This window comes from Topomyia yanbarensis, chromosome 3 (assembly GCF_030247195.1).
Source record: "Topomyia yanbarensis strain Yona2022 chromosome 3, ASM3024719v1, whole genome shotgun sequence".
NCBI lineage: Eukaryota > Metazoa > Arthropoda > Insecta > Diptera > Culicidae > Topomyia > Topomyia yanbarensis.
In genome coordinates, this window is record NC_080672.1 from 160,025,346 (window position 1) to 160,039,406 (window position 14,061).

Sequence of the window (14,061 nt, forward strand, 5' to 3'; positions counted from 1 at the left end):
CAGCTTTGCCACCAGATTATCCATTTAAACCTTTTCAAAACTCTAAAAGAATCGACTGATAATTTATTAGATTATCACGATACAATTCAGGCTAAATACCTGCCGGAAAATCTATCGGGGCTGAATGGTGCTTTTGAAAAATTGGCTGTGGTTTTTTCTTTGCGCAGTTGTGTTGCGTACCACAGCACGGTGTGGTAGTATGACAACAAATTACAGCCACTTTTTCAAAAGCACTATTTAGCTAAGTCGATAGTTTTTCCAGCAGCTATTCTCTATGATTTGAATCGTGATGATCTAATAAATCGACTGATATTCTTCTTTTAGAGTTTTGAAAAGGTTTAAATGGATAATCTGGTGGTAAAGCTGATCACAATTTTTTTTACCCATACTACCCAGCGTTCAATTCTAACACATGCTCAAAAAAGGTAACTTGAGCCTTAATATAGTTGATATTCGAGCCAGTAGAACTTCTTGAGCGTCTCATATACGAGATCCGCTGGAAATTGAGGATTCGATAAAAGAGACGGTCGACTAACGGCGTCGAATTATCGGAAGAGATGAACAGCGGTGAGCGAGTTTTACAAGAGGGAATGAGACATTTACGTACTACAATTGGAATGAAATCTGTTAATAGCAAAAACAAATATCTAATTTCAGGAACTGTACGAGATGGCGCTAGGCCTGTGGCCTTCGACTGGTATAGTCCATTCTTATTGGTTCGAAAGTCTTGGCTGGTTGGTAGATATGTGCTCGCACTTGCAAGTTGATCAATTCGCTTGCGTGGGGGATTTGTGGATCCTACTGGTTGTAGATACTTCTGACCGTGTGTATGAGTCTAGTTCAGGAAAGAAGTGCAGGATTGGCAGCTAAGAGATAGTTGATTATTCTGCACTTGCTTTTACGATTACTTAACTTGACCAAGCACACCATCTTTTAGAAATGATAGGATAAACATTTCTATGTTCTTTATGGGCAGGGATTTTTTTTGTGAAACCCTGAAATGCCTTCACTCGTCTAGCTACTCAGCATAATGATAAAAAATGAGAGTTTGCCTGGTCCATAATGTAATGAATAGTAGAACAGGGATAATCGAATTCTGTTATAAGATAGAGATGAAACAGCACAGTTGTAGGAAAAAGTATTCGCGAGTAAGGACTAATAGTGCTAGTATGTTTACCGCATTAATAGTCGATTGATCCGCTTCGGACCTAGGAGACAAAAAGGAGATTAGAAAGAGACAGAAGTGGATTCAATGCGAAATTTTCCAATATGACGTAGACCCCATGGCGATGGTAGGATGATATTTTCATAGGATTACACAGACTAGATGACACGACGTTACACGCTCTAAACTTGTGCCAAATAGTATGTATGTATGAATGTAAGCCCGTATGTTTGCCTATATGCATGGATGTGTATAGGAGTAATGTATACCTCAGCAACATGGAAGGACAGCCTCTGAGCCGCCAAAATACTCATGGGAAACCGGGTGAGCGGTCATAGGTGTGACGGGTTTCAACGTAAAAAAGACTTTTTTGCGATTTGTTTTGGAAATTTGGGTGAAGTGAATTGATCAAAAAATTTTGTACGTTGTAATGTATTATTTCAATAACATTCTTTAATTTTTCTATGCAAAAATAGCAACAAGCAACTTGTTGACGAAGCTTTTTGTTAAACATTTCTGGTAAAACACGATTTGCGGTGTTAACTGCTATTCAAAAACTACTTAAGCGATTTATTTCAAGTTTTTGCGAAAATGTTCTATAAAAAGCTTCGTCACCGAATTGTTTGTCGATATTTTTGCATGAAAAGATTACAGAATGTTACTGAAATGATGCATTATAATACACAAAAGTTTTGAATTATTCGCTTCACCCGAATTTGTAAAAATCGCAAAAAAAGTTTTTTTTCTTATTGAAACCCTTAACCGCCCCCACCCACCCCCTAAGTAATCAATTAATTTATTCAATCTTTTTGTCTCATAAGTGTCTATTGTTCCAGGAGCATAAGAACATACGCGCGCGTGTTGTCGGTTGTATGTCCGCTATGCAACGACGCTCGCTTTAGGTACTTAGGTAATGCTTAAATTATACCGCTCAAACTACACTTCAGTTAGTAATACAACGCTCGCGAATATATGTTGCATATGAAGCGATATCTTATTCAATCGTTCCAAAGTGTATGCATGGTATATTAGGGAATTTTCAATTACAAAGGTATTAGCATATCTTTTCGTGAAATGCCTCGAGATTAAAATAAAGGTACAGAGAATAATAAAACTGTTTAATGTTTGCACAATATCTGATTGAATTCAACATTAGTAATACTCCCGACAGTCGGCTGTCCGAAGTTGAAGTTGCTTTTTTACAAAATGAGAATTCACGAAGTAATTGTACAAACGATAAATCTATCATAAAATCTCGGCTGCCGGCAGCCCGGAGCAATAAACTCAAGATAAAACTTATGAGAGTTGCATAGATCGTATCACTTATCAAGGTGAATCCAGATTGGTGTAACTTGTACCCCTTCCCACTATCAAAAACACCTTCCCGTGGCAAAAGTTGAGATGCAGAGGTATACACGGTCTCCATAACAACGTTTGTCACACTAACATTCCTTTCCTTCCTCGATGGACGGCGCCGGTGATTGAGTGATAAGCGTGACCGCCACTCATTTTAGTTGGGCTGGGTTCAATTCTCCAGCCGAGGTCGTTGAGATTTTGCTGAGGTGAAAAAATCTGTGGTCACGTCTTCCCTCAGAAGGGAAGTAAGGCCGTTGGTCCCCGGTCCATGAGTTGATGGATCGGTATCTCGTCCAGGTAGTGGAGTCACCTCTCTGGCGTCGGTAAAGAAGAAGTAGAATCCAACTTCTATACCTACTGACAAATATCCTCCTCCCGTGATACTTGTGGAGTGCGCAGTAGTATATACGGCATCCGATACTTATCGGTTATCGGACTAACAATTCCTTCCCCCTTTTCCTTCCGGACTAACAATTCCTTCCCCCTTTTCCTTCCGCGATCTACGTTCGGGCCTGGCCGGCGCCGGTATTGATCAATAAACACTTTAGGATTACCAGGAATTGCATATTGAAAGATGTTTCGCTACCCCCAGGCATAATTATCAGCAATCCCTGTGCAACTTCAGCTAGTCCAGATCGATAACGGAGTAGCAGCCAGGGGTGATCGCACAAGCTCAAGCTAACATTCCTTTCCTTCCCCGATCACTGGCAAGGACGTGGCCGGCGCCGTTATTGGCATTTCAAAGCATAGAATTCTCGATAAACTTATGATTACTGGTTAAAAGCCAACTGTCAAAATTCTCTTTGAAAGTAAATTCCGGACAAACCGTTACTCGTTAATCACAGATGTTGGTAGTAAACGAAAGAGAAAAGTTTTCTCTTTCATTAACTGTTATGTACTGTGTTTAGCCAGTAACGGTTTGTCCGGAATTTCTTTCCAAAGAGAATTTTGACATTTGGCTTTTAAGCCGTAATCATATGTTTGTCGAGAATTCTTGAAACGTGCACATTGAGAATGGATAAGCTACTCTCGGGCGCCATTCGTTGATCCTCTGTGCAATTTCGCTTATTCTGGTCAATCACGGAGTATCAATTACGAATTGTACAGTCGTCATGCTCATTACAATATGTCGAAAATATTAAAACGGACAGGCAGGCGTACTGTGCAGAGTTGGGTTTGAAGATATTTCAAAATTATGCGGCAATTATTTTATTCATTTAACGAATAATTTAACTAACGAATGGTTCTGAATCTCAAATGAGGAAGAAACGAGGAGGGTTAGGATATCACGTTGGGAGGGACTGGGTTAAGAAGGTTAAGTCTCTCTCTTTTGGTCCTTTGGAATTGGACAGAGGTATTTACACCTTGCCCTGGCTAATAAGTCTAGATTAAAGCGCCTTTACTCGCTCTTAGATTGTTCCAACCAATAAGACAAAGAAAACACCAACTAGAAGTAAGGACAACCTTATGGAAGTCGCATAGCTGTGAAACTAGCGAAACTGCCCTAGAGTTTCATCTCGTCCAAACACACCAAAAAACACCAGTCAACGACTTAATTATAATTTGAACGATCTCACCGGTATATCCATACTCCGTGGCTGAAAATATCGATCGGCAGGCTTCTCTGGCCTACTTCTTAATAGGCTGTGATAGCTCACCCAGCTTATATTAGGTTTGTTCCAATACACGGAAGTTACCCCTGTTACTCCGGAGCAAACAGGAACAAAAAATTCTTGCTCCTTTTTACTCCGGTTTGCTACCAGAAGACAAAAGAGAAGAAGAGAATACAGGAACGATTTTCTCCCTGTTTGCTCCGGAGTACTTCCAGTTTCTGCTGGTACTGGAACAAACCTATTGTACCAGCGACGTTTCTCGACTGAATCTGCTCCTCACTTTTGGAGGTTCTTCAATGACAGACGCAATCGAGACGCAATAGTTTTCTACTAAATCCGGTTTGTTCTGTCGCCTACACCAGTCCTTGCGAATTCAATGCATCCAGTCAATCAACTGGAATGATTTCGTTCTTCACCATACACTCCATCCAATCAAGCTTCCAGAAATTACGGCAAACGCTTCCACACTATAACTCGTTTAACATTAAATATCTGACTTCTTAACGTATTTGTTCCTGTTCGCGGAGACAAATACATGGTCCATTGGAAAAGTCCAATATTAGCATAATCATAGAGAACAGACATATAAGCTAGAACAAACTTTTTTTGGAAACATCTGTGTAAACATTTAAATGAAAATACGTTGAAAATCACCATCGCATACAGGTCATAAAGGCCTGAATCACCATTGTATCCAAGTTTGCACGCAACGCCCGTATAGCGTTTGCTGGTCGATCCTAGCGCCAGCTACTGGCAAGTTGCTACTTGTTGGTGGCATTTTAAAACAACAGTTTTATTTCTTACACACATTGAAAACTTTACTTGTATGTCAGTTCTCAGTGGTATAATCTCACTTCCACAGCTTTAACACAAATACAAAAAAAATGTGAAAGTAACGCTTTTCTGATAATGAAATGGCATTTGCTGTATAAGTTTTGTTTTATTTTATATGTTTTTAGCGAGCTTCAGTACTTTTCATATTTCTCATAATATCATGATGATACATTCAGTATATATTACGTAAAATTACGCTGTTCTACGCTAGTTTTAAATAAAGGATTGTGTACAAAACACGACCACAGCTACATTGAAAATGCATTAATTCTGCGAAATGGTAAATTACAATCGGATTATTTTCGCTAGATTGTATTCAAGCTTCGGAAATTTCTTTCAGTCGCGCAACGCACAGTGGTCCAAAATTGTAAAAAGATAAATGTTTCCTGACATCCAGTTACGTTTTTGTGCTTTGGTGTCTTCAGAAACGTTTTGTAGAATTTGCTTACGCATATTTTGAGATAGACCCCTTAATTCTCATTAAGGGGGGCGGGGGGGGGGGGGGTGTGGTGAAAGGTTTCAACGTGAAAAAACTTGCGAGTTTTTTTTAGAACTTTGCGTGAAGCAAATTTATCAAAACTTTCGTGCATTATAGTGTATAATTTCAATAACATGCTGTAATTTTTCGTTGCAAAAATATCGACAAACGACTCGCAAAAAAGTGTTTTTTTCACGCTGAAACCCTTACCCCCCTACGGTGTTATAACCACTTTTCAATTACTTTTTTTATTGAATGGTGAAAAAACATCTTCTGTTAAGTTTTATAACCATAAATTTGATGCAACTTTGCTGAAGAGATCATACATTCATAAATTTGTATTGGCAAGATATAGTTGTGCGATTATAATTGTGCTCTAAAATCATTTTTTTGAAATTTTCTTTGCAAGATCAGATTTATCCACTTATGTCTCTTCTATAAAGTTTTAGATAGCAGTAAAACGCATAACATTTCCAAATACACCAATGCTGTTTGGCGCAAAATTTCGGATATAAAATACTTTTTCAGCAAGAGCTGATATATAATACAGATTTTAAACAGCTTTTAAATACATTAAATAGATTTATAGAGATTCTATTAAAACTTCTATTAAAAGAAATATTATTGATACCCCTTTCACTAACATGGCTAATGCAAAATTGTCTGGCAGCTCTAGGGCTTATACTGTGCTGCTAGCATGCCGACAAAAATACTGGGTAACGGATTCAATTCATGTCTGTACTCTGTCGACATGAATGTAATATGATTTGACAATTTAAAAAGTATTACTTACTACTTGTCAATCAATATGTTATATGTATCGCTCGCATTTCAATAATTCGATGAAAATATTATTTTGGAAGTATTTTTTTTTATTTCAATTATAGAGGTTTTAACTTTAAGGTCATTCTCCTCTTCGGGTTAGAAAAATCTCTTATGAAAAATTTCTAACTCTATGTGCGGGGTCGGGACTCGAACCCAGGTGCGCTGGCTGCGTACAAGGCAATCGATTTACCAACTACGCTACGCCCACCCCCTTTTAGAAGTACTGACATTCGCTGGAATAACATATGGGATTTTCGATTGATTAACACCGGTGTAGTGGATTGCACTGGTTTTGCACTTTTTAGCAGAAGTGTCAATGGAACATACCCAGTTTTCTGCACTTCTGCTACAAAGTGCAAAAACGGTGCAGTTTCAGTGCACTCCACTACACCGGTGTCAATCAATCGAAAATCCCAATACTGTTTCCGGTAAAAAAGCGTTTCGAAACACGTTGTTTGCTTTTTCCATAACATGCGCATACGTTTCGACCTGTTCGACGTTTGTGAATGAGACAGGTAAAAAACAGGGTTGCGGGATGGCCTCCATTTATGCAATGGTTATATTAAAGGTGGTGAATGCTGCTGGCAGTATTTTTGTCGGCATGCTACCAGCACAGTGTAAACTCCAGACAATTTTGTATCAGCCATGTCAGTAAAACGAGTGCAAGGAGGGTTCACCAAAATTGTGCACGAATTTTTTTATCGATTGTAGAGGTTTTAACCTTAAGGTCATTCGCCTTTTCGGGTTAGAAAAATGTCTTATGAAAAATGTCTAACCCTATATGCTGGGGTTGGGACTCGAACCCAGGTGCGCTGCGTACAAGACAATCGATTTACCAACTACGCCCATCCCTTAAAATGTATCGTTCGTGAGTATGTTGACTGAGCTCAAAAAATTTTCTAGATCAGTCTCCAGTTTTACTTTCAAATGCAGCATTATACTATACTGTAAAACATATCTAAAAATTAACTGCAAATAGTTGCAAATTCGAACACAAACTATGTGAAAAACCGTATTTTTACTTAAATATTCTTTTTTACTGAAATATTTTATATCCGAAACTTTACGTTAAACAGCATTGGTGTATCTAGGAATGTTATGCCTTTTACTGCTATCTAAAACTTTCTAGAAGTTACCTAAGTGACTAAATCTAATTTTGCAAAGAAAACTCAGAAAATTTGATTTTAGAGCACAATTATAATTGCACAACTATACTGCCGCTACACAAATAAATGTCACATGTGCTATGGAATTCCCTATACACATGGGACAATTATGCGTAGAGCGGCAGTATACCTTGCTTACAGAAAATTATGAATATATGATCTTTTCAGCAGTTGCACCAAATTAATGGTTACAAAACTTAACAGAAGAAGAAAATATTTTTATTGTTCAATAAAAAAAGTAATCGAAAACTGGTTATAACACCTTAATGAGAATTAAGAGGTCTATCTCAAAATATGCGTAAAAAAAATAATCTACAATACGTTTCTGAAGACATCAAAGCACAAAAACGTAGCTGGAAGCCAGGAAACACTTATGACCGCCTTTTTTCAATTTTGGGCTACTGTGTGACGGTGATTCACCGTGAATCACAAAGTAGCCAAGCTATTATGCTCACTAATAACCATAAATAAAGCTATAAATCGTACGGGGCAAAAAATTCATGCAGGGTCATTTTCAGAATTAGGTATAAAAACACTGATTGAAGAATAGTTAAATATTATACATTTTTCGTCAAATGAATTTGCCCTGCTGCGTACTGGCTCTTCAAATACTTGATCAAACACACTTTGTCAAACTTTTTATTCAAGTTTGTCAAAGCAATTATTTCTTTATTTATCAAACTGTACTGGCCCGTTTGTCAAAATAACGTAACGCTGCAGTTTGCCAAACTTGCCGGAAAAGAGTGCGACAAACACGTTTGAGAGAAGTTTGTTCGTTCAGCAAAGAAAACTACGCAAAACGAATTTTTTTGCTTGTTTTGACAAAAATGGCGATAAAATAAGCAAGTGAAATTTACGATCAACCAAAATATTAATCACGTCAATTTTACAACTTTTGTGCTTTTCAAGGATAAATGAAATGATTATTTATATCTAATAGCTCAGTGATTGAAGCTAAAACATGCTACACCCAAAACAATTTCCCAATGCAAAAAAGGCATTACATCCTTTCGTGCATATTCCGAATTAGAATCATGCCTTCTTCGCATTGTAGACCAAGCATAGCTACGGCATTATACCAACACAGCTTCATTCATGATGAAATAAATTGATTGCGAATACACGCTACCATATTATCTGCCCGAATGTAAAAATATTAGTTGGTTTTGCTTGCTGAGTCCGCCAAAAAGCTGGTGTATTCTATACATGAATACCTCTGTGGTGTTGGTAAGAACTTCTGTCTTCATACACAGTTACGCTTTTTGTCTGCGAACAGCTCAATTCCAACCACACTAAACGCGTGAACAGTATACGTTCACGAGAGTGTGTGATATACGCGTTATTTTCCCATAGCGAATAGCTTTTGCCGTAAAATCATCGCTCTCTCATTCTATGCTTCAGAGAAGAGTGGTAGAAAATGATTAGTGCTCAAATTGATTTGCGATGATCGTTGACCAGGGTGATGATGTGTGCTTAAGAGGATGACATGGCGTCATATTGGCGAAGTCAACATAAAAAACTTTATTTGTAACAAAATTAACGAAATTTGTCTAAATACAAACGAGAAGCACTTTAGTTTCGATCAAATTAGAGAAAGTGTGCATTGTTTTCTATTGTATACTGCTACTGCTATTTGTTGATGACATTTCAAGCGACTTTGACGTTGTCGAACTGACCCCCATTGATCGGTTGAAAAACGATGTTACCTATTGAGTTCTACAAGATGACGACAAGAATGACCTTATGATGAATGAAGTTCATGTTTGACAATTCTCGGTGGTTTGTTTACTTTGTCAATTGCGTGAGTGCGAGTGAAACGGGTGCTCATCTATTACATTCGAACTCACGTAACTCCCATGTAAACAAACCACCGAGAATTGTCAAACAAAGTTCATCCGGCTCATTTTGTGGGATTATGTCGGTTGGTGTAAAACCTAATTGTCAAATTCTGTATGTAGAGATAGGGATGCCAGTTACCTGTGTGCGCTGGATTAGCATGTTCGGGAAATAATACAAACTGAAATGAGTAACTGCCACTGCTGATCAAAAGTGCAAAACCATGTCATCACTGTCCTTATAGTTTATGATACTTTAAACTTAAATACTTTTACTGCGGTAGCTTTCTCCTGCGTATAGTGCGCTTAAATAATCGTTAATCATTATTAACATGTATGAACCTATCTAGTGGCTAGAACTGGCATATCGCTGGTAAATTTAGGATTGAGAGAACGCCAAAAGCTCCACACAAAATCAACACATAATCATCACCCACACCCCATCAATTTGATGATGCCATAAACTGTTCTCTCCAATATGCAGCATGTGATCAGTAGAAAGGCGAAATGGAAACAGGTCCTTGAGCGTGTATTAGTATTTTCAGAGCGCACATGTATCCGAGTGGAGATGTCCTTTACATGTGTATTAGTGCGGAGTCATTTCAATACTAATTCTTCGATATCGTTAAATTCACTAATACATTCCCAACTGTGAGTTTGTGTAAAGATCTGTGGTGTAATCGCCATTTAATGCATTTTTGTCCCGGATCAATATCGCTTTCTATGCATTATACCAGTTACAATGCAAAATTCTCATTAGAATCATGCTTATTCGCATGTAATTCATACGGTTCGCGTTTTGGGTGTACTGGTTGATTCCAACTACTGATTGTATTACTTTGGCAATTGCTGTATTGAAAAAAAGAAGAAGAAAAATGCTCCAAAGAACACGTGCGATTAAACTTGAGATATCCATAGTTACTTTGTTACTGCTAAGAGTCAGCACGCGAGCTGTGTGAAAATATCTAACTTCACCTGCGATGTCATGAGCGAATTACTGATGATCCTGTGGTACGTGCTCCTGTCATAGTGGTTGTCGAGCGGAATTCTAGGTAAATAAATTACAATCATTAATGTTGAACATTGAACAAACAATTTAATTGGGGATTGAGGTATAGATCCAGGACATGTCGACAACCGTCAAAATCGACAGTTGACAGTAGATTTCTGTTTGTACAGCGGTGAAATGGGTCGGGGATCCGCGAACTCGACGGATGATCCGTTGGTTATATTCTGACGAAGAAATTAATTTGGTGAAATGCATTCCTTTTTCAGATTCATCTTGGCAGTCTGACCGCGCGGTCTTTGACTAGCGGACAGCCGCCGCGGCTCATTGCGTAGGATTCTAGTCCATTTAGCATAAGGTGATTTGGCATAATGGCTGTTTGGCATAAAAGTCATTTGATATTATAATCATTTGGCAATCACTAAATTGAAACAAATACTTTGGATTGCTTGTGTCCGGAATAAAGAACTGCTCGCAGCAGATCAATCGTACGCTAATTTGACGAAAACAATTTTGAATTGTCTACAAGCAGGTAGCATCGGAGAAATATAGCATTGTATATACAGTGAAGACCCGTTTTTATCAGCCCCTTGGCGAATTTTAAGCTGATAAAACAGAGACATTGATAAATTCGGGACATATATTTTTCTGTCTTTTTAATAAACCGAAGCTCTTAAAATATTCTTCTTTGGACCTTAGATATAGCCTCGCAACCTTTTCTGATTATTTACTTTAAGTTCCCTTTAAGGGGGTCTAACAGCGAATTCAACTTGGTTCGTCTGCTAGAGCCCTCAAACTACCAACTATCAATTTTCATATGAAGCTGATAAAATCGGGTCAAAAAGCTGATAAAATCGGGGGCAGATAAAATCGGGTTTCCACTGTATTGCTTTGGCTTGCTAAGCCAAACCGAATTTTGATTTCATTAATTCTCATTAGCTTAATCAGAACTCCTTTTCTTGCGGAATTATACGTAGGACTAGGGGTTTGCCAAAAAAACACAAATGGTGTTTTCGTTTTCTTGGAGCTAGTGTCAATCGGGCGGTAGCTTAGTCCTGCCACTAAGTGTCCTGTCACTAAGTTAGTTATATGTTTTGTGTTTTAAAGCGCAAAGATCGTTTTAAACGAGAAAAATAGTTTTTACCTAAATATTCTCCATCAAGTAGATAAATAACATTATGCTTACGGCAGCCTGTGTACAATTTTCAAATTAATTAACGTTTATATCTCGATATCAACTTGCGCGCTGCATATAGTGGAGACAGCTAAACTAGTATTTAGATCTGATGGTTTGCTAATAAACTAGGTAAACTTGATATATGCACATTTATTTAATTCTACCCTTGGAAGAATCTCAAAAATAACAATTTTACTAGTTTCAAATAGCGGAATATGCAACTGCATTGTCTGCGATCAAGGTATCCTTTTTGCACTGCCATATTCGAAGCTCTTCAGCATTCCAACATCTAAGGAAAAATCACATTTGTCGAAGAAAAAAGCTGCCCAAGAAGCTGCCTGTATCGTAAGTAGGTAATACCTTTCATAGTGACGGAGCAATGTTGCCATCTTGTGCGAAACATTTTTAGAACTGATGTATATTTATTATATAATAAATTGATATTGAAATAACACTTAATTTTAAGACTAAACATTCATGAAAATTTAAATAGGATGAATCTGAGCAGTGGCGCCAGTTCGGTGACAGCGAAATGCACGATGTCTTCAACGTCGACGGCAACGGTTACAACGTCGTCGACGTCCGGCGGTCTAATAACATCGCAAATTTCTTCAAACTCAACAGGTACCGTATTTAGTGTCAAACATGCCAATTTTGAGATAGATTCTTTCATAACACTACTGTATGATGATGGCTCTACAAGCAGTTGGCGCGTTGATTTGAGGGAAATGGATCTGCGGACCTAATCAGAAACCCGACGTTTTAGTATCTGGAGAAGCCATTGATTGTACACACTAAATGCTAGTTTGTAAGGTTCTTCCTTTTCCAGCTTAACCTGCGGACGCTGTGGTCGGTGTTAGATAGTCAACAAATCAGATATTTTAATTTTCTTTCCATACTCTTCCCGAAGTTGCCATTCAAATTATACTTCTTGTGTTTCGTGGGACGTTTTACGTGTAATAACAAAATTCGTTTGCTTTCTACTTCAAAATAATTAGGTATTCGTTCACAGTTTTGAAAATCTAATCATATCCAGCAGCCTCAATAATTAACCTCACACTTTTCGTTGCATAAAAATCAACTCCAGTATCACCAAGTCACAAACCATCGCGCCTATTTAAGCACAGTTGGTAGAGATAAATGCCTAAAGTCCAAGTTGTCTTTTGCATCCTACATTTACGAGAACTATGTGGATTTGTAACACATAAATAGGTACCCTTTATACTTTGAAGATATGATATTCCTTGAAAGCGCAGTGGTTCGTTATTTGGTGGACATCGGTCTTGTGTGATTGTAAATGCACTCAAAGTTATTATTTCTTCCAAAACTATTCTACCATGATGTTCTCTCTACTAATGTTCCTTCTTTGTTGGCCTCAGTAATGGCCAAGGCCAAAAACCAGCAATGAGACAAACTTTCTATACCAACTTTTTGTTGGAGAAATGTCAAATATTCACCTCTCAGGTACACAAGCACTCCAGCTGGACAACTCAACGTATTGAAAATCCGTTGTTTCATTTATATCGCTAACTTTAGAACCTTTTTAGATTAAATGATATGAATTATTTTGTAATAATTGCTACCACCTGTTCTAACTTTTTTTATATGTGCTCTCCTTTTCTTTCGGTACATTTCTTTGACCGATCATAGATGAGTTGCAACATGCAGAAGATGGCAATAACTCGGGAAACGAGCTGCAGTCCGGCGACGATCACAACGTCGAAAACTTTGGCGGTATCGGCGTCGGCAACTGCACCAATAACAACAATAATCATCATAGCGGACCGAAGCATGGTCCCAGCGGACAGCTACAGGCATCAGGTGGAAACAACAGGTTACGCGGTTCGTACCGTATTAGTCAACCATATTATTCAAACAACAGCAATGTCAGCTATCAGCAAAATTGCTTTCAAAGGAATTATGAACCGACGCCGCCACCACCGCCAAAGTGCAGGTGGTAGATATTTTTGCTTCCCCTCCTGAATTCGTCTTTGGGAAAAGCAAACTTTGGAAGTGTCGAGTGTTTGTGATTCGTTAGTGTTTCTTATTACTGTGAATTAAATTAGCGCTTTCGATGAACCTCTGCTATAGCTTCAGGTGCGGAACCGCACATCAAGTCGTTAGGGAATGAATTTGAAATATAACCTATTCATGTACTGTATATACATATTTTGATCTAACCAAGACTTAGAAAGTTAAAATGTGTTATTAAAAAATAGATATTATTTTACTGATGATATGAATTTTTATTTTTCAAAAGAAATACATTATAGCATATTGTCGCTCGCATAGTTGATGCATGACGTTTAACAACTCAAACTGAATAGGACTTCAGCGTCAGCGCCACTTTGACTTCAACGTATCCGTTGAGCATTTAAAAGAATGACGGACGTTTTGACGCATCGTGCATGTACAATGGTAGATTGTGTGGCGTTCGAATCCTGTCAACAGTTATTGTTTTTAATTTTTTTTTCGAGCATGTAAGTTTCGAAGTAATTGAAGTTTTGTAATTGGCCAGATTTTGAGACTCCGGAACGGATCAAGGGAAATGGACCACAGGTAGTGGATATGTTCATTGAACATAAACTGGAAAATAGAGAATCCTA

General features: G+C 38.0%; 1 protein-coding gene across 2 annotated transcripts in view; it reads left to right on the forward strand.

Moving 5' to 3' along the window:
* Positions 1-13,689, forward strand: part of LOC131693669 (bromodomain-containing protein 4-like) — a 34,010-nt gene extending 20,321 nt beyond the window's left edge. Inside the window, exons 6-7 of one of the 2 annotated variants that reach the window (XM_058981701.1) lie at positions 11,949-12,079; positions 13,106-13,689. In XM_058981701.1, the coding sequence (XP_058837684.1) occupies positions 11,949-12,079; positions 13,106-13,416 (442 nt within the window). In that variant the 3' untranslated portion in view covers positions 13,417-13,689. The remainder of the gene's footprint in view (positions 1-11,948; positions 12,080-13,105) is intronic. The other variant, XM_058981702.1, reaches the window with a different exon arrangement.
* Positions 13,690-14,061: the final 372 nt, after the last annotated feature.